The 24,913-nt window shown below is 42.0% G+C and overlaps 1 protein-coding gene across 1 annotated transcript in view; it reads left to right on the top strand.

The window, feature by feature from the left end:
* The window catches only part of RYR3 (ryanodine receptor 3), a 504,411-nt gene that overhangs the window by 159,214 nt on the left and 320,284 nt on the right, over positions 1-24,913 (top strand). The window contains exon 2 of the mRNA XM_032417231.1: positions 698-817. Coding sequence (XP_032273122.1) covers positions 698-817 — 120 coding nt within the window. The remainder of the gene's footprint in view (positions 1-697; positions 818-24,913) is intronic.

Here is a 24,913-nt window from a genome sequence, read left to right as displayed (position 1 = left end):
TTTTGAGAGTGATGCGTAGGAGAGAGGTCCCCCTCCTTAGGAATTCAGAGTGGTTCCTCTACTTGACCTTCAGCTCCTCCCTCCAATGTGAATCCTCCAGGCTTCTCTCAGCCTTCCTTTCCCATATGTTTAGGACTCATTTCCTGTCACCGTCCACAGCTTCCTTCTGTCATCCCTGGCGAATGTGTTACACACTATGTGCGCCCCCATCGGGCTCTTGCCTCTTCCAAGCCTGACGCCAAATGGACTTTCCCTCCATGGATCCCATCTCTGCTTGATCTCTGCTGTTGTCTCTCTTCCCCTAGATCACATCTCACTGTCCTATTCCTGTTGTTTATTTGGAGATTGCTTAGATTTACTCTCATGTCCATCCACGTGTTGAAATTGTCTGCTCACCTGGATTGTGTGCCTTTCCTGTGTCCCAGCAGTGAGGCTCATGCTGCAGATGTCTGTAGTGTATACGTTCCACATACACGGACCTGCTCCCGCTAACACCACCCCAGAGTTGAGAGTTCTGACTCCGGGGAGGTGCTCAGCACGGCCCTGTGAATAGCACACTCTCCTTTTCTGTATCACATGCAAAAGCATGTACCTCTCAGTGTACCTGATAACGATGCAACAAGGTGACTTGGGGACCTGGTTCCACGTGGGGAGGCAGCCCCGCTCACTCACATGTGTGTCTCTGTTCTGCCGGCAGGAAGATGAGGTGGTTCTCCAGTGCATCGCAAACATTCACAAGGAGCAAAGGAAGTTCTGCCTGGCAGCCGAGGGCCTTGGGAACCGCCTGTGCTTCTTGGAACCCACTTCAGAAGCCAAGGTAAGACTGATCGCCTGCCCTGTGCCTTCTCCCCTTGGCCTCCCAGCGGTCATTTGGGGGAAAGGAGCTGCATGGAGGGGATGAGGAAAGAGATGAGGAAGAAGGGAGAAAGAACACATTGTTTTGAAAGGGGGAAGCAGATCAGATTTAAACCATACCTCTCCCCAGCACAGGAACCCCTGCAGTAGGAACCCAGAGCAGTGAAGAATTGTTTGCCATTGTTACCAGGATACCAATGATGCCTTGAGGGCACTGTCAGCCCTCACAGAAGAGGTTCTCCTCATCCTTCCAGAACACGTTTTGTGTTAATTCCTGGAAGTCTGAGTGCATGTTCTTTACTCTCAGCTGGCACCGATAGGTCCAGGGACTCACGGGGCTTGGGCTTGGGTTTCGCAGCAAGCACGCTGCTCTCTGTTCTGACTGTGCTGAGATCATCATCCCCACCTGCCCACTGTGACCTGGGGGGCAGAGAGGAGCGTCCGTGCTGGTCCCTGCCTGTGTGGTGGCATGTAATGTCCTCTCTCTTCAGCTGCACTTTCAGACCATCTCTGCTTTTCTTGGTCTCTTTGTCAGGTGGATCTGTGTTCACAGTACTTTGCCATCCTGGCCAGATCTTTAGATCAGTCAGGGTTCTCCAGAGAAACATCTCTCACTTTCTCTCAATGGGTGGGTGGGTGGGTGGGTGGATAGATAGATAGGGATTGAAGATATTGCCTCTTGTGATTATTGGGGCTGGCAAGTCTGAAATCTGTACGTCAAATCAGCAGGTTAGAAACTCAGGCAGAAGTTAATGCTGTCTTGAGGCAGAATATTTTTTTCTCCAAGAAACCTCAGTTTGTTTTTTTAAGGCCTTCAACAGATGAGGTGAGGCCCACCCACATTCTCAAGGGTAACTTTTACTTGAAGTCAACTGTAGATGTTAATCACATCTATCAAATACCTTCACATCAAAACCTGGATTGGAGCTTGATTAAATAATGGAGTCCTATAGTCTAGCCACGGTGACATACAACTGACCATCCTACCCTCCAAGCTCAGTTTTCTCACAGAACCATGTTTGTTTGTTTGTTTGTTTGTTTAATAAGCAGAAAGTTGTTACTGTATTTTCCAGTAGGCCCGCGTGATGGGCATGTCATTTCTGCACAGGAACCTACACAATCACAGACACATATGCGTAGTTCAACTGACTCCTAGAACACCAGATATGCACTGTGATGGCCACATTTCCCAGAAGCCCTTGTCCTCTCCATCACGTTTTTGCCCTCCCATGGAGGTCTCCGATCCCTGAGTACAAATGTCTATTTGTGACAATGTATGGCCAGTGCCAGTAGGACAGAGTCCCATTAAAATAAATGATAAAGACAGGGGCGCCTGGGTGGCTCATTTGGTTAAGCATCTGACTCTTGATTTCAGCTCAGGTCATGATCTCAGGGTCCTGGGATCCAGCCCAGGGTCAGGCTCTGCGCTCAGCAGGGACTCTGCTTGGGATTCCCTCTTCTGGCCTGGTCCTTTCCTTTCCACGAAATATTTCCCCTGATTCCCTACCATCAAATTTTACAACCACCTGTGCCACTCTTAGGTTCTCGGAAGCTAACGTAAGGTGTGCAATGAAGTAAGAAGGTGTATCCCCAAGCCTGGCGCTGAGGGTGAGCCATGCATCTCAAACACCACTCTTAGCACCAGCTACAGAGCCACCCGTGACCTTGGCATTCCTAGTCAAGGGTATTTCAAGCTAGTTGAGACTCAGAGAGATAAAATTGAGATAAATTCTAGGGAGAAGACAGACCTCTGAGAAAGAAGAGATGAGATAAGGTTCTCAAAAGATATTCTTAGTGTACAAGCCCTAAGAAAAAGAGGTCACATTGAAGCAAGGCGTGAAAAGGTAGAAGAATGAGAAGCAAAAGTATGCCAACATTTGCTGTAGACATGAGACTATTTAACACTTCGGAGAGCTCTTGTGACTTTCTGTTTGCCATGGCCCACTCTTCTCTGAAGGTCTCCTGAAACTGCAAATGTCAGCAGATGGAAGCACTGTTACTCAGCTTCCCTTTCAAAGATGCACAGCTCCAGGAATTAAAAGGTGTCTTGTTTTATAAGAAAGACTTCAGAATTAGAACCAAAGACCAGGAAACATGGAAAGGAAACGTTGCTTCTTTATTTTATCAATAACAGCAGATACTTTTTTTCCTGTCATTTAAAAAAAAATTTTTTAAGATTTTATTTATTTGACAGAGACAGTGCAGCAAAGCGAGAGGGAGAAGGAGCTCCCTTCTGAGCAGGGAGCGTGATGCGGGGCTCGATCCCAGGACCCTGGGATCATGACTTGAGCCAAAGGCTCAGGCACTTAACCTACTGAGCCACCCAGGTGCCCTTTACTGTCATTTTTAAGTGGAAAATTTGTTCCCAGGAATTTACTACTTTTCCTCTGGCCCATATTATCTCGTCTACTTTGTACTAACAGTACCAGCTGGGGAAGGGGGGTGGGGTGGGTCTTACTTGGTTTAACTTAACATCCAAACTCCTGAGACTCTCATGGACTGGTTGGCACTAGTCTGTGCGGTGGGACAGGAACCACCACTTGCCTGCTGGGACATGTCAGGCACAGCTGAGGGAATCCTTGCTTCTGAATCCTCCACCCCAGATGACAGCTCGAGTGCAGAGACGAGATCCACATCAGGCAGGTTCCATGACTTACAAGCCTCGTGTACCACAGGAACCAGGGTTTCTTGTAACAACCCCACAGACACAGCTTTTGGGGGCCCACAAAGGACACCTCCCCCCAGCTAGAAGAGTCTTACACTTGGGGAATTGCAAAGATACAGCTTCCTGGTGGAGTATTGGTGTCTTCCCATTGCAGACTCAGGCTGCCGGTCAGGGATCATTTTCACTATAAGCAGTGTTCCCGAGTAACCTCATTCACATATCAGTTTTACCAGGTTGTCCTAGGAAAAAAACTGGACAGTTAACTGAAGGTCCTATTCTCATGCAGAAGGAGTAAAGAATTCCGTAAGCCTTCTCCCACAGCAGTCTTCATTGATGGCAATTATTTAACTACTCTGGCCTTGTCTGATGTGTCTGGAACCCCAGCACCTTTCCAAATCCTCACTTCTGCCTTCCTTAATTTTAGATCATCAAAAAGTAAGAAGCATATGGGAACTTTGTGTTGAAGATCAGTTTCAGCAGACCAAGGTTTGTTTCACTGACTTTAATGAGGATGAGACGGAAATTGTGAAGTGAAACAACTTAACCCTCATGCCCTTTATTTATTTATTTTTTTAAAGATTTTATTTATTTGTCAGAGAGAAAGAGAGAGAGCACAAGCAGAGGGACAAGCAGGCTCCCCATTGAGCAAGGAACCCAATGTAGGACTCGATCCCAGGACCCTGGGGACCCCGGGATCATGACCTGAGCCGAAGGCAGACACTTAACTAACTGAGTCACCCAGATGCCCACCCTTGTGCCCTTTAAAAGCCAGCGGCGGGCATATCCAAAATCTTCGGGGTCTCAGTGTCTCAGATCGAAGTTCTGTCTCTTTGTCGGGGAACACTTCCTGGTCATGGTGTATTCAAAATGAAAAATCTGATTTCAAATCCAGTTTTCAAACTGAAAATTTCCAGGGGAAATTTTAGTCCTGTTGCCCTCCACTTCCTCTTTTGAAAATGAAGAATAGTCTGCTCTGGTTTCTGAGAAGTTGGATAGGCTCTAAAGACCCAGTATTAAACATCTGCGATTGTGCAGACATCATTATGTAGATGGCATAAATTAAGAGAATTCTAGGCTAAAAATAACTTATTTTCTATTATTTTTATTATCTTTAGCTCAGAATAGATTTACTCTTGACTTCTAAAAACCTAGGCCTATGCAAATTTGCAGAGAAGGAGGCTCAGCCTGAGGCTGTACGCTTTTCTTTGAACTTCTGATTGCTATTTTAGAGTGTAGTAGTCTCTCTGGACTTAAGATCTTATGAAAAGCCAAACTAGGGGCACCTGGGTGGCTCAGTCAGTTAGGCGTCTGCCTTCGGCTCAGGTCATGATCCCAGGGTCCTGGGATCGAGCCCTGTGTCGGACTCCCTGCTCCACAGGGAGCCTGCTTCTCCCTCTCCGTTTGCCTCTCCACCTGCTTATGCTCTCTCTTGTTATCTCTGTCACTGTCTCTATCAAATAAATAAAATCTTAAAAAAAAAAAAAAAGCCAAACTATTATAAAACTTATTTAAAGAAAAAAAAAACTCCCTTGTCATGTGAGAGAGAATGAGAGGTGGAAAATGTGAACCCTTTTGATTGTTTGGTTTACATTTATCAGGCATCATGTGCTCTATGCCACGTACCACGGTGGGTGCTTACATGCTCTCATTTAATTTTTATCGCCCTATGGAACAAATACTGATCTCATTTGCAGAGAAGGATACAAGAATTTAGACAAAGTTAAGTAAATTCCTGAGGATGATTCATTCCAAACTTGAATGACTAATTCTCTAGTACTCAGCAATAAAGAGTATCATGGATCCAACTTACTTACGGATAGAGAAGCCATATTTCTCCATGTGGTTAGATTTTAAGATTACCTGGGCAGATCTCCATACCCCCTCCCACAGCCTTCCTGCATCTGTCCTCTGAATGCCTGACATTCCAAAGTTAGAAATTTGTATTTTGCTTAAATCAAGTAGAAACTATTAAAATACAAATGTTCCAAGAGAACACATGAAGCAGTGTTAAATTTTTATAGCTAATTTTTTTAGTATAAATGACATCATCAGGTATTTTCTTGAAACTTGAAAGTTAATACAGAGGAATAAAGGAGATCACTAAGTGCCTCTGTCTTAGGATATAAGGTACAGAAACACTGGGAATGTGGGATCAAATGTCTACCACATTGAATTAGGATAGTTTACCTGTCTTGATGCCTCCCCTCCACCAGACTGTGAGCACTGAAGTGAAGACAATGGTTAAGACAGTGATTAAGAAACATGACCATGGACCATGGAACAAGACTGCTTGGGCTGGTAATTCAGGCTCCACTGATTAACAGCTATCTGACCATGGTTCCAGTGATTTTACCTCTCTCTGCCTCAGTTTCCTTGACTTGAAAACTATCCATCTTATAGATTATTATGAAGATTCAGTTACATGGGTTCCTAATTGTAAACACTTGTAACAGTGCCTGACATACCCCAAAGTGCTTTTTAAGCAATAGCTTTTTTTATCCCAAGCACGGAGTCAGACACACTTAAGGTCATCAGGAGCCATTGCTTGATGAGTTACCCACATACTGAATTAGTTAAATTAGATAAATATTTAAATTAAATATTTTATTTATTTTTTACTTTTATTTCCAGTGTAGTTAACATACAGTGTTGTATTAATTTCAGGTGTACAGTATAGTGCTTCAACAACTCATTGCTCGTCATCATAGTGTACTCTTAATCCCTTTCACCCTATTCACCCCTCCCCCCACCCACCTCCCCTCTGATGACCATCAGTTTGTTCTCTAGAGTTCAGAGTCTGCTTTTTGGTTTGTTTCTCTTGTTTGTTTTGTTTCTCAAATTTTACATATGAGTGAAATCATATGGTATTTGTCTTTTTCTGACTGACTTATTTCACTTAGCATAATACCCTCTAGCTCCATCCACATGGTTGCAAATAGCAAGATTTCATTTTCTCTGATGGCTGAGTAGTATTCCATTGTGTAGATACACCACATCTTCTTTATTCCTCTATCAATAGACACTTGGGTTGCTTGCGTATCTTGGCTATTGTCAATAATGTTACAATACACATACAGGTGCATATATTTTTCAAAGTTAGTGTTTTGTCTTCTTTGGGCAAATACCCACTAGTAGAATTACTGGGTCATAGGGTAGCTCTATTTTTAATTTTTTGAGGAGCCTCCATATTGTTTTCCACAGTGACTGTACCAATTTACATTCCCACCAATAGTGTACGAGGGTTCCTCTTCCTCCACATCCTCACCAACACTTGTTATTTCTTGTCTTTCTCATTCTCTCCATTCTGACAGATGTAAGGTGATCTCTCATTGGGGTTTTGATTTGCATTTCCCTGGTGATGAGTGCTGTTGAGCATCCTTTCATGTGGCTGTTGGCCATCTGCATGTCTTTGGAAAAGTGTCTGTTCATGTCTTCTGCCCATCTTCTTTTTTAAGTAGGTTCCACGCCCAGTGTGGAGGCCAAGGCAGGGCTTGAACCCATGACCCTGAGATCAAGACCTGAGCTGAGGGGCACCTGGGTGGCTCAGTTGGTTAAGCGACTGCCTTCGGCTCAGGTCATGATCCCGGGATCCTGGGATCGAGCCCCACATCAGGCTCCCTGCTCAGCCAGAAGCCTGCTTCTCCCTCTCCCATTCCCCCTACTTGTGTTCCCCCTCACGCTGTCTCTCTCTCTCTCTCTCTGTCAATTAAATAAATAAATAAAATATTTTTAAAAAAAAAGACCTGAGCTGAGATCAAGAGTCGGATGCTTAACCGACTGAGCCCCCCAAGACCTGAGCTGAGATCAAGAGTCGGATGCTTAACCGACTGAGCCACCCAGGTGCCCCTCTTCTGCCCGTTTTTTAATTGGATTATTTGGGGTTTTTTGGTGTTGAGTTGTAGAAGTTCTTTATTTTTAGATACTAACCCTTAATCAGATATGTCGTTTGCAAATATCTTCTCCCATTCAGTAGTTGTCTTTTAGTTCTGTTGATTGTTTCTTTTGCTGTGCAGAAGCTTTTTATTTTGATGTAGTTCCAGTAGTTTATTTTTGCTTTTATTTCTCTTGCCACAGGAGGCATATCTAGAAAAATGTTGCTATAGCTGATGTCAGAGAAAGTACTGCCTGTGTTCTCTTCTAGGATTTTTATGGTTTCGGGTCTCGTATTTTAGGTCTTTAATCCATTTTGAGTTTATTTTTGTATGTAGTGTAAGAATAAATATTCTAAAGGCCTGGATTTGACCATCAACAGGACATTTACGACATTTAAAGTGAAATATTTATGAGAGTCAGAGTGAGTAAGTTAGATGAAAAGGATTAAGCAATGACTGAATAGTTTTAAAAAATAAAGTGAATCAGTGGGATGTACATTTTTATTATTATTGATTTCTAATTTAATTCTGTTATGACCAAAGCCATGCTCTGTAGATTTAAATTCTTGGCAATTTATTGGGACTGTTTTATGGCCTGACATGTGGTCTATCTTGCTTAATATTCCATGTGTTCTACTTTTAAAAAGTGGGTCTTTTTCAGTTCTTAGCTAGTGTTGTATGAATATTAAGATGGTTGATCATGGTGTTCAAATCTTCTGTTCTTACTGAGTTGTATTTATATGTTCTATCAATTACTGAAATAGAGGTGTTAAAAACTATGAAGATTTGTCTATGTCTCGCTTTAGTTCTGTCTGTTTTTCATGTATTTTAAAGCTCTCTTCTTAGGTGTGTGTATATATATAGGATTTTTATTTTCTCGATGAATTAATCTTTGTGTGATTATCAAATGCTCCTATTTATCCTTGGTCTTATTGTATATTTTGATATTAACACAGCCATAAGCTTTCTTATGTTTACTATTTTGTGGTATATCTTTTTCTATCTTTTTTAAGATTTTATGTATTTGACAGAGAGAGAGATAGCGAGAGAGGGAATACAAGCAGGGGGAGTGGGAGAGGGAGAAGCAGGTTTCCTGTGGAGCAGGGAGCCCAATGTGGGACTTGATCCCAGGACTCTGGGATCATGACCTGAGCCAAAGGCAGACGCTTAATGACTGAGCCACCCAGGCACCCCTCTTTTCCTATCTTTTTGTGTTCAATTTCTTTATCTTTATATTTAAGGCATGTCCCTCATAAACAACATATAGTTACATGTTACTCCTCCCCCTTTTTACAATCTCTGCTGTGTTATTAGAGTGTTCAGTCCACTTAAGTTTATTGTAACAATTGATACCATTGGGTTTTAGTCTACCATCTTACTATTTTGTTTTCTTTTGTTTCCTCTGGTTTTTATTCTTCTGTTTCTCTTTTTTTACCTTCCTTAGGATAAATCAAATATATTTTAGTATTCTATTTTGTCTCAATTGGCTTTTTAGCTCTACTTCTGTGTTTTATTTTTTAGTCCTTACTTTAGGGATTACAATATAAATCCTTAACTTCTCAGAGTCTGTCTGGAGTAGTATTATACCACTTTCCTTTTATCCTCTGTGCTATTATTGTCACATGTTTTATTTTTACAAGTTACATAATATGCAGTACTTTCTTATTTTTGTTTCAAAGAGTCGTCTTTGAATTTGTCTCAAGGAAATTAAGAAAAGGAAAAAATCATCCTTTATAATATTCACATATTTACCATTTTCAGTGCTCTTTGGTCCCCTAGATCCAGACTCCCATCTAGTAGCATTTTCCTTAAGCCTGAAGAATGTCCTTTAGCATTTCTTATAGTGCAGGTCTGCTGGTGACAAACTTTCCCCGCTTTTGTTTCACTGACAATGTCTTTATTTTGTCTCTATTGTTGAAGGATATTTTCTCTGTAAATTCCTTGTTTGATTTTTTTTTTCTTTTATCACTTTAAATATGGTGTTTTACCATCTTTTGGTCTCCTTTTTTAAAATGAAAAATGATCTATCATTCTTATGACTCCTCTATATGTAGTAAGTCTTTTTTTGCTGGCAGGTTTTAAGAATTTTCTTTATCTTTGATTTTAAACATGTTGAATTCAAAAGTACTGTAAGACATCCAAGGAGAAATTTTGATAGGCATCTGAACATATAAAACAGAAGTTCAGAAGAGAAGTTGGGATTAATCTTTTCAAAGCTTCAGAACATCTTTGCTTTTCAGTTTGAATGATTACATTTGAGGGTGGTTTTCTTTGCATTTATCCGGCCTGAGTTTTGCTGAGCTTCATGGATCTTTTGGTTGTTGTTGTTTTGTTTGTTTTTGATCAAGTTTGGAAACTTGGGGGCCATTACTTCTTAAAATATTTTTTCTGCCACATTTGCTCTTTCTGAAAATCCAGTTACTTATATATTAAACTGTTTGATATTTTTCTATAGGTCCGTAAAATGGTTTATTTTTTTCAACTATTTTTCTCTCTGTGCTTCAGTTTGAATATTTCCTACTAGCTTGTCTTTATGTTAACTGATACTTTTAATATAAATGTGCCATTAACTGCCTCCAGTGAATTTTTTCCAGCTATGTATTTTTAAATTCTGAACTTTCCACTAGTTCACTTCTAAGGTGTTACATAGTAACCTCAAATTCTCTTCTGCCGTTATTCTCATTTTTTCCTCTAAGTTTATTAACATAGTATAATAGTTATTTTAAATATTTGACTATTAATACCAGTATCTGGATTGTCTGTGGATCTATTCCTACTAACTGAGCTTTCTCTTGATTATGAGTCACATTTTCCTATTTCTTTTGATATCTAGTAATTGTATACTGAAGATTGTAGGTGGTAATTTTTTATCTTCCCCTGAAGATATCTCCCCCCCGTTTTTTTTTTAAGATTTTATTTATTTATTTGAGAGAGAGAATGAGATAGAGAGAGAGAGCATGAGAGGAGGGAGGGTCAGAGGGAGAAGCAGACTCCCTGCTGAGCAGGGAGCCCGATGTGGGACTCGATCCCGGGACTCCAGGATCATGACCTGAGCCGAAGGCAGTCGCTTAACCAACTGAGCCACCCAGGCACCCCTCCCCCTCATTTTTTTATCTTCCCCTGAAGGGTATTGCATTTTATTCTAGCAGGCAGTTAAATTATCGGTGGACCTCCTTGATCTTATGGAGGCTTAGTCTAATTTGGTTTTGGTTTTAGTCCTAGAATATAGTCCTTGTTCTTGGGACTAAAGCCCTTCTGAGTTTTAATGAAAATCCTGAAGTTTTTCCTAACCCCTTTGAAATAGCAAGACTTGAACACCAAATTCTGACACTTTGAAATTGGGTAGCTGCTATAACCTTTACTCACTTTTAATGTTCTGTTGCCCTCCTTTGGATACTTGAAATACTGCCCTGCACAGTTGAGTTGGCCAAAAAATTTGAGGGACATTTGTGTGCTGATTTTGGGTTTTTCATCTATGGTGGTTCTGTTCTTTCCAGCATTCTCCTTTTCAATTTCCTGACATTCTGACGGCCCAAAGTCAGGCCTCTGGCTCCATAACAAATTTTTCCTGAGGTTTATCCCCCATGAACCCCATGAACAGAGGAAGTACCTCAAAGGAAAATTTAATTAAATGTAGATATCACTTATTAGACTTCCCATCTTTCAAGAGTCCTATTCCTTCCAGCTTTAGGTTGCTCTCCAGTGCCTTCAAAGAGTTTTTTTTCATTTTTGTTCAGAATTTATAATAGTTGTTGTCAAGAGAGTTATTCTGCTGTAAGCTTCTCCATTGTTACCTGAATCAGAACTTCATCAGTGAGTGTTCACTTCTCTTTGAAGCAGTTTAATTTTAAAAGGAAGAAGAGGGGCGGCTGGGTGGCTCAGTCAGTTAAGCCTCCTACTCTTGACTTCGGCTCAGGTCATGATCTCAGGATTGTGACATTGAGCCTCGCGTCAGGCTCCATGCCTGCTTAAGATTCTCTCTCTCCCTCTCCTTCTGCCCGCCCCCCCCCCAACAAAAAGGGGAAGAGAAAATAGTGTTAAAGCAGAATCTAGGTAGTCGAGCTGTTTCCACAGTGAGAAACACAAGCATGTTTCTAGGCAAAGGAGGAGGTCTAGAGAAGGAGAGACTGAGGTTGCAAAAGATAGGGAACTAAGAGATGGCACTATTAGTGAGGGGATGAAATTCAGTGTAGCTTTGGAATATGCAAAAGAAAAGAGAAGAGGTGAGGGGATTTTGAGGTAGCAAGGATAGAAGCTGAACCTGAACAGGGATTTGCTGTCAGAGGAGAACATGAACTTACAAAAGCTGTATGGATTCCTCATATGAAAAAAGAAGTGAAGAGACAACTAAATTGAATTCAGGTATGGCTAACAGAATGCATAGGATGGATAAAGAATGAAGGTGGGAGTAGTCAAGTGTGACTCCAGAGTTATAGGCTTTAGCTGCCTGTAGAGGGCATTTTATTTAGTGAAAGGAATTTGTTTGGAAAGGAGTAAGTTAGGCCAGAGGGTGTTGGTGGAGCTTATGAACTGAGGTTTGGACATGTTGAATTCCAAAGGCCAGTAAGAGACACAGGAGAAAAATTTGATAGGCATCTGGACATATGGATCAGGAGTTCAGAAGAGAGGTTAGGGCGGAGGTAATATTTAGGAGATAATGGCTTAAGGCTAGTTAAATCAAGCTATGAGAGTGAGTGGCAAATAATGGATTAAGAAATGAGAAGGCCTGCAACAGACACATGAAAAAGTGCTCAACATCGCTCGGCATCAGGGAAATCCAAATCAAAACCTCAATGAGATACCACCTCACACCAGTCAGAATGGCTAAAATTAACAAGTCAGGAAATGACAGATGTTGGTGAGGATGCGGAGAAAGGGGAACCCTCCTACACTGTTGGTGGGAAGGCAAGGTGGTGCAGCCACTCTGGAAAACAGTATGGAGGTTCCTCAAAAAGTTGAAAATAGAGCTACCCTATGACCCAGCAATTGCACTACTGGGTATTTACCCCAAAGATACAAATGTAGGCATCCGAAGGGGTATGTGCACCGCAATGTTTATAGCAGCAATGTCCACAATAGCCAAACTATGGAAAGAGCCTAGATGTCCATTGACAGATGAATGGATAAAGAAGATGTGGTATATATGTGTATACACACACACACACACACACACACACACACACACACACAATGGAATATTATGCAGCCATCAAAAAAATGAAATCCTGCCATTTGCAACAACATGGATGGAACTACAGGGTATTATGCTAAGCGAAATAAGTCAATCAGAGAAAGACAGTATCATATGATCTCACTGATATGAGGAATTTGAGAAACAAGACAGAGGATCATAGGGGAAGGGAGGGAAAAATGAAACAAGACAAAATCAGAGAGGGAGACAAACCATAAGAGACTCTTAATCTCAGGAAACAAACTGAGGGTTGCTGGAGTGGAGGGGGGTGGGAGGGATGGGGTGCTGGGTGATGTGCTATGGTGAGTGCTGTGAATTGTGTAAGATTGATAAATCACAGATCTGTACCCCTGAAACAAATAATACATTATATGTTCATAAGAGATAAAGAAACGAGAAGGCCTGGAAAATGTCAATATTTAAAAAAGAGTAGATGAAGAGTAACATCACAGAGAATGAGAAGGAGCATCCTGAGAGCTCAGGGGAAAAACAGTCATGTGCAGTGTCATAGAAGCCACAGAAAGCAAAGGCAGAGTGTCTAGAAAGGGGCATAGTCAGGGTAGAATGCCACTTGGAAGTCAAGTAATTTAAGGATGGAACGTGTCCATTAGATGTAGTGACATGGAGGCCAGCAGCAGTCTTGGTGAGAGTTCTTTCAATGGGGGTGATGAAGGTACAGGCCAATTTATTTTTTTCAGAAGCCAATTTAGAGGAAGTGAAGAGTAAGAAGTAAGAAGGAAAAAAAAAAGGCAACTTGTGCAGATTATCTCTAAAAGAGAGAGCGCAATGGCTGGAGAGGGTTGGAGGATGGAGGGATTTTTGTAATGGGAAAGACTTAAGCGTGTGTAAGTGCTCATGGGAAGGTGCACGTGGAGAAGGAGGAGGAGAAGATGCAGGAGAGGGAAGGGATGGCTGAGTTTGAAAATCGCTGGTATAATGAAAAGGACTGGTGATGAGAACAGAGGAGGAACTGACTTTCAAGTAAAGGAGGAACTTCTGTGCCATTGAACAGGAAGGAGGAAAGCAAGGATGAAAGTAGATGGGTAGGTTCTGTCCATTTGGAGAGAGAAGAGTGTAGGATTGCTGAGCAGTGGGTGGGCCCAGCATTGAGGGACAGTTGAGGTTGATGAGCATTAATTTTTAGTGCTGTCCATTTTCTGACTGTGTCCTCATCAGCAGTCGCTAGCAGTCCCAGCACAGGCATGAAGACAATGGATAGTTAATTCAGACAGGGTCAAAGTGTTGCAGGTGACTGTGATCAGTGATAAAGGGGCAAGAGAGTCTGGGAGTCTGGCCAATGAAATCTTGGAATTTAAGCTGAGTGGTAGCAAAAAGAAATAAGGGATAAAAACAATGATGAGAGCAGTTGAGTGCGTAAGCAAGCAAGCTGGAAGGTGAGTGGCTGGTGAGACAGTGGGCTGTGTTGGAGGTTTCAGAGTGGAGTGGTTTGTTTGAAAACATGGTTCCAGTGTATGAGAGAAGGTGGCTGAACTGGAGAATAGAAGATCATTGGTAAGGAGGAAGCAGAGTAACTGAAAGGCCATATGTGATGGATTATTCATATAATACATTAGTTTCCTATGGCTGCGTAGCAAATTATCACGCATTAGGTGGCTTAAAATAACAGGACTTACTCCTTTGTAGTTCTGGAAGCTAGAATCTGAAATCAAGGTTTTGGCAGAGACCTGTTCCCAACCGAAACCTCTGTGGGAGGATCCCTCCTTGCCCATTCCAGTTTCTGGTAGCCCCATGTGTTCTGTATAACCCCAGTGTCTGCCTTCATCTTCACATGGCTCTTTTCTCTCTGTGTGGGTCTGTCTTCACATGGTGTTTTCCTCTTATTATAAGGACATCAGTCATATTGGATTGGATCAGTCACCCCACTGACCTCACCTTAATTTGATTACATCTTCAAGGACCTTATTTCCAAATATGGTCATTTTCACAGGTGCCAGGGGTCAGGTCTTCATATATTTTGGGAGGACACAATTGAACAAATAACACTGTGAATGTTCAAATCACCAGTAGGCGGAATAAAAAGGAGCCAGAGCTTTTTTAGTGAAGGGCAGGTCCAGGAAACACACAAAGAGCAGTGAGGGAGGGAGTGGGGAATGAGGTTACCAGAAGTAGGAAGCTTAAAGAAGAGGAGTTAACTCGTGGAAGAGTAATGATCTGGAGGTAGTCCTGGTGGGAGAAGGACACAGAACCCACCTCCTAACCTTCAGTCACATGAGGTAGGAGAGAATGAGCATCCTGTCATTGGGAGGTCCCCAAGGGAAGCGGGGTTCTTTGGGAGGAGCTGGGTTTCATCTGTTCAGCTGGTGTTCAGGGAGAAGGCAGAGGGTGGATGATGGAGCATGTTGATCATGGAGTAGGTGTTCTGGAAGGGAAAAGGGGCTAAGTGAGGAGATTGGAGGGAGAGAGCATTAAGGAAATGACCGCACAGAAGAGGAAAGATAATGCCGCAGAGAATTTACGCAGTGGCAGTCGTCCAAGAAAACGAAGGTAATAGCCTTTGTGGGCTTAGCCTTAGTCTTCTGGAGGATGGCGGCCATGCTGTGGCATGAGGAAATGGAGGCTCGACAGTCATTCTGTTAGACAAGACATTCTTTTTCTCTTATCTGCTGGAGTTCCTGTTTGCATGTCCGAGTCTTGCTGTCCAACATGTACAAGTGAATAGAATGACTGGGAGTATTCTGTACAGTCGTGCTGGCCTGGTGAGCTGGCCCTCTGGTGTGGTCCTGGGGGGACGAGGGTAGGCTCTCTGCACTGAGCAGCTACCCTGCATCAGGTTATTGTTCACACTGGGCCAGGCACTAGTACTGCTTTGTGCGGGGAGGAAAAAGACGTTTCATTTCATATTGGTCCACATGTGGAGTACAATTCTAACTGTGCTCGGATTCTGAAAAACATGGCTCCGGTTCTTCTCAATTAGCTCAATTACTTTCTTTCAGGAAGTTTTATTCTTATTTCTGCATCCACACTGAGCCTCATGCTCTGCTATTTCTGACTGTCAAGAGATGAGAAGGGAAACAGCTATCCAAAGAAATAGCATAAAAGTCAAGTTTAACACATGTCGGGTTTTGTTTTTTTTTTAAGATTTTATTTGAGAGAGAAAGAGAGCACGAGTTGGGGGAGCGGAGGGGCAGAGGGAGAGGAAGAAGCAGGCTCCTTAGGAGCCTGATAGGGGGCTTGATCCCAGGACCCCGAGATCAAAACCTGACCCAAAGGCAGATGCTTAACCGACTGAGCCAGCCAGGTGTTCCTCATGTGTCAGGTTTTTCAATGCACTTACCATTTGTTGGATCTGAGGACCTAGTTGTTTTAAAAAAGAAAAATCCAATCTTTTAACCCCGAGATCTTTCCTCATCTATATTGTTCGCCTTCCTACTTGAGTTATTAATACTGTTGCGATAACGTGTCTGCTTGAGGCAATACCAGTCCCCTCTTTTTATTTAAAGACAGTCTGTACCTTAGTGGTGGGAATCTTCACAAAGAATTTATTCAGTGTGTAAAGTGGCACCATAGCTCTGCTGTTCATTTGTCATTTCCTTGTTCACAGCAGGCAAATGACCCCAGGTGAATTATGAGTAGGTATTATTCATACCCGGGCTCCTCGGCAGTACTTAGTACTTTGCTCTTCAGACCTAAGAGCTGCTATTTTGGTCTCTATTAGCAGTGTTTTTTCTTCCTCCATCAACTCCTGAACTTACTAATTATATCACGAAGACTTGCCTTTTTTCCCCCTGTGATTACCTTTTTCATTTGTTGCTTTTACGTGGAAGAAACATGTGTTGCGTTTGTGTTAGAACTTGAATCTTAAGAACGCAAGCCATGTTGTATGTATCATTTGTATTCCTCATGGGTATTTTAAAACCTGGGGATAAACTTAAGTCATGATATGACCTTCTGTGTAACCCGTTGAAGTTATGTGCATATTCATAATTCACAGATCAAACCATTTCTAAAGAACACTGGATAGTGATTTGAGAAAGTTCTCCCTCCAGCTTGCTGTAAAATGTTCCACAAGATAACCCCTCAGGTCTGATTGTGACTCTCCTGTGAGGAGAGTTTTGTAACGGAAATGTTTAAAATTGTTTTTGAAGTTAAGATTTCCAGACATTTAAGTTGACAACTTCTTCTTTTCAGTAGTTCATTCAATAGTTTTATTCTTCAAAATCTCATTCTTTTTTTAAAGATTTATTTATTTGAGAGAGAGAGAGAGTGCTTGCATAAGTGATGGGAGGGGCCAGAGGGGCAGAGGGACAGTCTGTGGCTTAACCAACTGGGCCACCCAGGCAACCCTAAAGCTTCATTCTTTTTAATAGTGACCTGAACAAACTACATGACCTGAAAAATTTTATGAATCCTTTGCAAACAATATTTTTTTGTTCTTCATTTGCTGAGATGCAGTAAATAGGTGATTTTAGATAATTCCAACACATTGGAGAATTAATTTGTTTTTGTTCATCCACATTGTATTTCAGGGAATGATTACAAAGTGTTCTTAACGCAGTCATTCCAGAATTGAGCTGCTTTCTCTATTAGGACATTTTCAAATAATTTTCCTCTCACTTAAACTCAACTGAGCCTTATCCAAAGCCTTTAGAAGATGCAAACAGCTGGTGCAAGAGAGCTATCTGTAAGTCTCCCTCAAACAGTTGTTTTCTTAGCTATAGAGTGGTTGACAAAATTAAAAACCCCTTGACCTAATGATCCATTTCTTATTGGAGCACTTTCATCAGAGATTTTTGCCTCAAGCCCTACTTGAGCACTTCACTCTACATCCCAAGATATTTCTGCTTCTGAACAGAACAGACTGTAAACTCTTTGGGGTGGTTCAGGTATACTGCCACCTCAGAGCACAGAGGGTGGAATAATTGATCTCCAGCCCACCTGTTCCATCCCCGAAGCAGTCCCTTGAGACTTGAAATTTGAATTGTTACCCTGATAGGCTGTGGAATCTGGGTTCAGACAATTTCACTTCTTTTACCTAAAGAGGAGGAGAGTTTTTAGAAATTAATGCAAATTCTGAGACTGTGTCAACAAAGAAGCCATAGTGTTCTCATCAGCAGAGTCTCTAGTAAACAGCTAGAGAGTACTTTTGGTGAAAAATACAGCCAAGAAAGAGAACTTTTGGATGTTCATGAGAAAGTTTCTACAGCCTCCTCTGATCACCATTCAAGTTGAAAAAGAAGCGCTATGCTTTTGCTCACTACCTGGTTTCCCAAGTAAGTTATATCAAGAATGTCTTATCTTTAAAGATGATAAGCCTGGGGCACCTGGGTGGCTCAGTCAGTTAAGCATCTGCCTTCGACTCAGGGCATGATCCCCAGGGTCCTGGGATTGAGCCCCGCATTGGGCTCCCTGCTTGGTGGGGAGTCTTCTTCTCCCTCTCCTACCCCTCCCCCTGCTGTTGTGCATGCTCTCTCTCTCTCTCTCAAATAAATAAATAAAATCTTAAAAAAGAATGATAAGCCTGTTCAGCACGTAGGGGTTTTGGCACAGAGCTCACCCAGAAGGGCAGTGTTTCTCAAACTTGAGTGAGCATATTCTTCCATCCCCAACTTTGTCTTGCATGGAGCCAAAAATTTTTCTTTTAACTTCTGTATGATTCTTATGCAAGTGGTCCTCACACCACATTTTCAGAAATTGTTGCAGGGCTGAATTTGCAGTCATCAGCCTTTGACACCTGTTTCCTTGTTTGACTAAGTAATGATAAAGTTGCTAGCCAGCTTGGGGGTGTAGATGTCCTCACAAAATGAAGCAAAGCTACGCCCTTGACTTGGTTAGCTTCACGTTCAAACTTACCTACAGCCTGCCATGGAAAGTTCCCAATTGCTATAGTGATGAATGAACTTGCTTCTTTCCCAAAATGTACAAGTTGAATAGGATGCCAGACATGCCTTTCATCTCTGTCTTATTCACTGAGAACATAAGGACAAATGCCCCTGGAGAGCAACTGGGTAATTTGAAGCATCTATCTCTATAGGGTCTTGACAGGCTTTGCTTAGGTCACCATGAGCAAGGACTTTGCTTTTTGAGGCGTGTCATTGCTCCATCAGTTTCCATCAACGTGTTCATTCTCTCCCATGGAGCCAAGTTAACTTAACCATTATGCAGTAGAGGGGGGCACCTGGGTGGCTCAGTCAGTTAAGCTTCCAACTCTTGATTTCGGCTCAGGTCATGATCTCAGGGTTGTGAGATTGAGTCCCATATCCAGTTCCACACTGGACATGGAACCTTCTTAAGATTCTCTCTCTCCCTTTACCTCTGCCCCTCCCCCATCTAAAAAATCATTATTTACTGGAGGTAACTCCTGGTTTTCCAGGAGGGGAGAGGAAAGGAAACACCATGATCTAACCTGCAACATCTATTCCCTGGCCTCATTGTTGATGGTGAACTTGAGTAACCTGGGTTAGTTACTCTGCAGAGCTGAGAGGAAGGGAGCTCAAGTGATGGGCTCAGTCATGGCAACTTGGGTAGTTGGGCAGAGGCAGTATTTGATGTGTATTTCCTGGCCAGCTTCACTAGATGCTGAGTGATGTGCTGGGTTCAAATAGGAAGAGACTAAGTATCCTAATTGTTTCTTTGTGTCGATCAAAGCTAGTTTATGCCCTGGGTGAAAGGGATCAGTGACTTCAATGAAGGAAGCTTTGGAGAGAATGGGATCCAACCGATCTTCACAGATGATTGTCTAATTCCATACTTAGAATATTTCTTGGTAAGAAAGACATTATTGAAGAAGGTCTATTGAAGAAGGATGTTATAGGTCTCTCTACTACCACTCCAGTGAAGCAGTGCTTATTTTATTTTTATCCCTGTGATTTATTCCATAACTAGACAGCTGTATCTCCCACTCCCCTTTTTGCCCATCCTTTGACCCACCCCCCTTCCCTCTGGCAACCATCAGTTTATTCTCGGTACTTCTGGGTCTGTTTAGTTGTCTGTTCATTTGTTTTTAGATTTGACATGTAAGTGAAATCATACAGCTTTTGTCTTTTTCTGCCTTATTTCACTTAGTGTAATAGTCCCTAGGTCCATCCACATTGTTGCAAATGGCAAGGTCTCATTCTTTTTTATGGGTAAGTAATAGGGTGTGTGTGTGTGTATTACATCTTCTTTATCCATTCATCTGTGGATGGACACTTAGGTTGCTTCCATGTCTTGACTATTGTAAATAAGCTGCAATAAACATAGGGGCACATATATCTTTTCGAATTAGTGTTTTTGTTTTCTTTGGGTAAATACCCAGTAGTGAAATTGCTGAATCATATGGTAGTTCTGTTTTTAATCTTTTGAGGAGCCTCCATACTATTTTCAACAGTAGCGGCACCAATTTATACCCCCACCAACAGGGCACGGGGATTCCTTGTTCTCCACATCCTCACCAACACTTGTTATTCACCTTTTTGATTCTAGCTGTTCTGACAAGGGTAAGGTGATATCTCATTGTGGTTTTTGATTTGGATTTCCCTGATGATGAGTGCTGTGGAACATCGTTTCACGTGTCTTCTGGCCATCTGTAGGTTGTCTTTGGAAGAATTTCTATTCATGTTTTCTGCCCATCTTTTAGTCGTATTATTTAGGTTTTTTTGGTGTTTAGTTGTAGACTCTCTTTATATATTTTGGATATTAACCCCTTATTGGATATATCATTTGCAAATATATTCTCCCCTTCAGCAGGTTGCCTGTCTGTTCTGTTGTTTCTTTGCTGTGTAAGAGCTTTTTATTTTGGTCTAGTTCCAATAGTTTATTTTTTATTTTGTTTTTCAAGCAGTGCTTATTATAAGTGGATGTCTTTAACTCCTGCAGCTACTGACGGACAGTGCTGACTCTTACTGTGTGTACATGTTTTAAAATATCTGTGATGAGTATTACATGCCCCTTGCAAGTGGGGTTGCATAGTATTAATCCTTGCATGATCTTTGTAAATGTAAGCATCTAGTGGTAGTAGTTTGGCTCAGATGCTCTGAGGCAGTTAGAATGGATGGGGTCTAGTTCTCTATACGGGTATAAAAGTATTTTTTTCCATATTGGCGAAGAATATTTATGACTTATTTATCATCACAAAGGCTTTTTTATAACTGCAAATTTTATGAACATCTGTCCGTATACCCCTGCCAAAATATTTTTTAATCCAGAACTTAGTTTATAGTGATACGCTTATTTCTGTCAAAGCAAAAACTTCATGGAGGGGGCAAAAATAAAAACTGCATTTCCACATTGGAATCTGGATGCCATTTGAGAGTGGGAATGAGACATTGGGAAAAAAAAAATTCAAACCATTTGGAAGCCAAGCTGTTGCCCTTGCCCTTCATCACCACGAGCTGTGTGCCGACCTGAGATCCTGAGTCCACGAGCCTCCTGGAGCTGGTGCTGCAGTCAAGGCAGGAGCTTTTCCCCTCAAGAGATTAGTGATGCTGATGACAAGTGCACCATAGGGAACAGCACTGCCTTTGAGCACCCAATGTCTGTGTTCTCTCTGTCAGCCTTCAGTTCCAGCTTGACGTTTTTGGTGCCCCATAATGCTTTCCTCACTCATCCCCTTCCTGTTGTGTAATGAAATGGCCAAGAGACAAATCTGTCCTGCAGCTGCTGAGTACCTCTGCCTTGGCGACAAGAGAGCAGCCTCACCAGGGTTTCCAAATTCTTTAACAACCATATCATCATTCAAAAGGGAGGAGAAAACATGTGGGCAGTACAATGCTGGTCCATGTTCTTCCACCAACACTCAAGTCAATCAAGCTGGAGACTAACACAATAACATTAGGTTGAGACTAGACTTTCCTACCAGCCCACCCCCCTCAGCTTTCACGTCATCCCTTGGTATTTCCGCACATCACACCTCATTCTAACTCCGTCATCCCGTACCCTGTGCTCTTCTAGCTGGTGTTCATGCCCCTAACTTCGTCATGGAACCTGGGACATGCATGCTGGGTCCGTCTCCTCGCTGACACGCTGCCTGGCCTCTTTCCTAGAACTCTACGCTTTTTCTGATACACAAGCTCTTCAAAATAACAGTTGATGTTAGGATCTTGTTATTTATCCGCAGAGCTTGGTGTATTACCTGTGCCCCTCTTTAGCTAGGCTTTTATTTATGGCCATCTTTTTTAAGGACCACATAGTCATTGTTTCGGTTATCTCTATCCATAAGCAGTAGGTACGTTTTGCTGCCCCGCCACTCAGCTTGTTTTTTCCAGATGCAAGTGTTCCGAGTTTTCGCCGTTTGGCACCTTTCGTACTTAACATGCTGACCATGCAGGGCAGGGGGTGGAAACTTGGCTCAGTCAAGAACTAAGCCAGCCATCCAGCCTGTCACTTCCGCTTTCTCCCAGCAGGCTCTTTTACCAGCCAGCTGCCCAGCGTTTTGTCTCTGATTCTTTGGCTGCCCCTTCTTCCTTATTTTAAAGAACACCAGCTTCACAGCACTAATTTTCGCCAAGCCCTTGGTAACATTCTTCCTAACTATGCCAGAAACACTGAGGCTTGGCAGAAAACTAGGTGTCCAGGACACCTAGATGTTACTTTTGGTTGGGGCCATTTCAGGCAAGATGATAAAAACAACAGTCATGTGGATTTCAAATTATTGGGTTATTCATTTGAAAGAAAATTTTATATTTTGATGAATTGAATTCTTTAAGGAAGGATCTAGAGTGAGAATCAGCTGCTCTCCGGGATCCTGAATTCACTTGTTTGGTCCACTTGCTCTGCAGGGTCTCTCAAATTGGGGTCAGAGACCTCCTTCAAAGTCACCTGGGATATTCTTTTAAAGTACCCACCTGGAGTAGGGTCCCAGAAATCTGAGGTGTTAGCAGTCTTACCTAGGAGATTCTTGGGCCCACTGTATTTCTCCATTCTAACAGAATGAGCTTATTTTTGGTAGCTCTTGTGAGAAATCTCTGAGGATCGTCAAAAGGATAACTGATGTTGTAGGTGTTGCTCTCACTTGAACTAATAAACTTTCCCCCAGGAGAAGCTAGACTGTGATGGGTCTGCTGGTCCGTGTCAGTTAAACATCCAGTATCTGGGCATTTCACAGATGCGGCAGAGAAACAGTGACTGTGGGTGTTTCTAGTTCTTCCTCACTTTTGGTTGGCATTTCTCGGCAAGACAGCAAGACTTTTGTCAAAGGATATTTGTCCTGCAATTTAGATTTCCTACTTCTAGGTGGCAGTGGCACCTCCCTTGCATAGAAAATGTTTCATCGGGATGCCTGGGGGGCTCAGCCAGCTGAGAATCTGACTCTTGGTTTTGGCTCAGGTCATGATCTAGTCAACATGACTGACGGGGCTCTGCGCTCAGCAAGAGTCTGCTTGTCTCCCTCTCTCTGTGCCCCTCCCCTGCTCATGCATGCTCTCTCTCTCTCTCTCAAATAAATCTTTAAAAAAAAGTTTCAGCAAGTGTTCTTCTTAAGTAAATATTCAGATTCCTAGTAGTTTTTATTTTTTTTTTTAATATCAACACCTTTTGATAACTTGATAGCCTTCTCCCTTTTCCTTGAATGTGATCAACTTATTCCATGCCTTTCCTCGCTCTTGTCTTGGAGTAAACCTCAGGCCAGCATGGCATCAGATGCTGCCATCACTTGCTCGTGGCTGTGAGTGCTTCTGCTTAGTAAGCCTCTTTGCGTTGCCACAGGGATTTTCAACAGTTATCAGTTTTTTCCAGAGAAACTCCCTCATCCCTGCAACGAAGATGCACCTGGGGCGCCTGGGTGGCTCAGTCAGTTAAGCGTCCAACTCTTGATTTTGGTTCAGGTCATCATCTCAGGGTCTTGAGATTGAGCTCCACGCTGGGTATGGAGCCTGCTTGAGATTCTGTCTCTCTCCCTCTCCCCAATCACTTGCAAGCACCTACAGACTGCTGGATGCTGAGAGTGTCACGTTCCTTAATTGACTCCTCAGGCATCAATCAGAAGGGGACTTCCTCACTTCCTTCTTTTCAAAGATAATTACCTCTTCCTCCTTTTCTTCCCCCAAAGAATGTTTTCCAGCTGTATGTTTAAATTTTGTGAGGGGCGCCTGGCTGGCTCAGTCGGAAGAGGCTGTGACTCTTGATCTCAGGGTTGTGAGTTTGAGCCCCATGTTGGGTATAGAGATAACTTCAATAAATAAAAATTTAAAATATGTGTGTACCTCACCACTTCTATATAATGGCTTTTGTTGGCAAAAATGCAAGCAAAAATTGGAACTCAACTGTTTTGAATAGTGTCTGTATATATTTTCAGAAAGACCCTCTAGCCTTTATCAGAACAAAACACGAAAGCATAAAAAATCAAGTTTTTATACATTTTTAACCTTGCTTCATGAAAACAGCTCTTAATACAGATAGGCAAAGCCTTTTCCCTGAAAAATGTTTACAGTCTGGATATGTACATGTTTAAAATCTACACATGTATGTCCTTGGTGGAAACCTGTCCCATCATACCCAGAGTTGAATTGCCTTTTGGAAGAGAGCACTTACGTGGTCAGTCAGTCTCTTAGAACTGCATATGATCTTGCCTGCCAGAAACCTCAGTTCTGTAAAGCTCTTGATCTCTGATTGTCTCGCTAACTGCAGATGTAGCCTTTGCATTCCCAGTGGCTCTTCCAAAATAGAGAACTCTCTCTGAGAGAGTCAAGTATCTAATATGAAACCCTTCACTTCTTATTAAAGTATAAGCCTTGAGAGGAGGCAGCCTAGTAGTTAGAATTCTGCAAGCTTGGTGTGGGGACGGGGCCTTCTCTTCAGGAGTACTGACACAGGATCAATCAGAAAGAGTGGAGTTTGAAATTCAAGATTTAAGTGCCATTTCCAGCATGTGATTAAGGGGAAATTTTTTCAGTCTTTCTGAGTTTGTTTTCTCATCTGTAAAATGGCTGTAATATCTCTTCCCTAAGGGTTGAGGTTAGAGTGAAATGAGAGAATATTTGTAAAGAATTCAACATAATACCTGGTAAAATGATAGAGATAAGTAAATAGATACATTTAGAATGTATATATGGGTTCTATTTTTGGCCTGTGTAAGTTTTACCCAATTCCTTTGTATCTCAGTTGAGTTGCCTCAGAAACAGTTGTAGAACCACCCTCTATTTTTACAGAAATCCAGAAACTAGGCAACATCTTCAGATTTAAACATTCACTATATTAACTTTCTTTATTATAATCTATCAAAAACTTAGAGGTGACAAAGGTAGGTTTAAAAAGTACTTAACTGCATAAATATTTAAATAAAACCTGGTTGGGACAAGATGTGGGTGTTAGTTTGGTTAATGACTGGTTCTGCCTTTTAAGCATAAACACAATATAAATAATTATGTATTTTGTATAAGAGAGGAAGTCCACAAA

This window comes from Phoca vitulina, unplaced genomic scaffold, assembly GCF_004348235.1.
Source record: "Phoca vitulina isolate PV1807 unplaced genomic scaffold, GSC_HSeal_1.0 scaffold20, whole genome shotgun sequence".
Lineage (NCBI taxonomy): Eukaryota > Metazoa > Chordata > Mammalia > Carnivora > Phocidae > Phoca > Phoca vitulina.
This window is presented reverse-complemented; position numbering and strand designations above follow the sequence as displayed.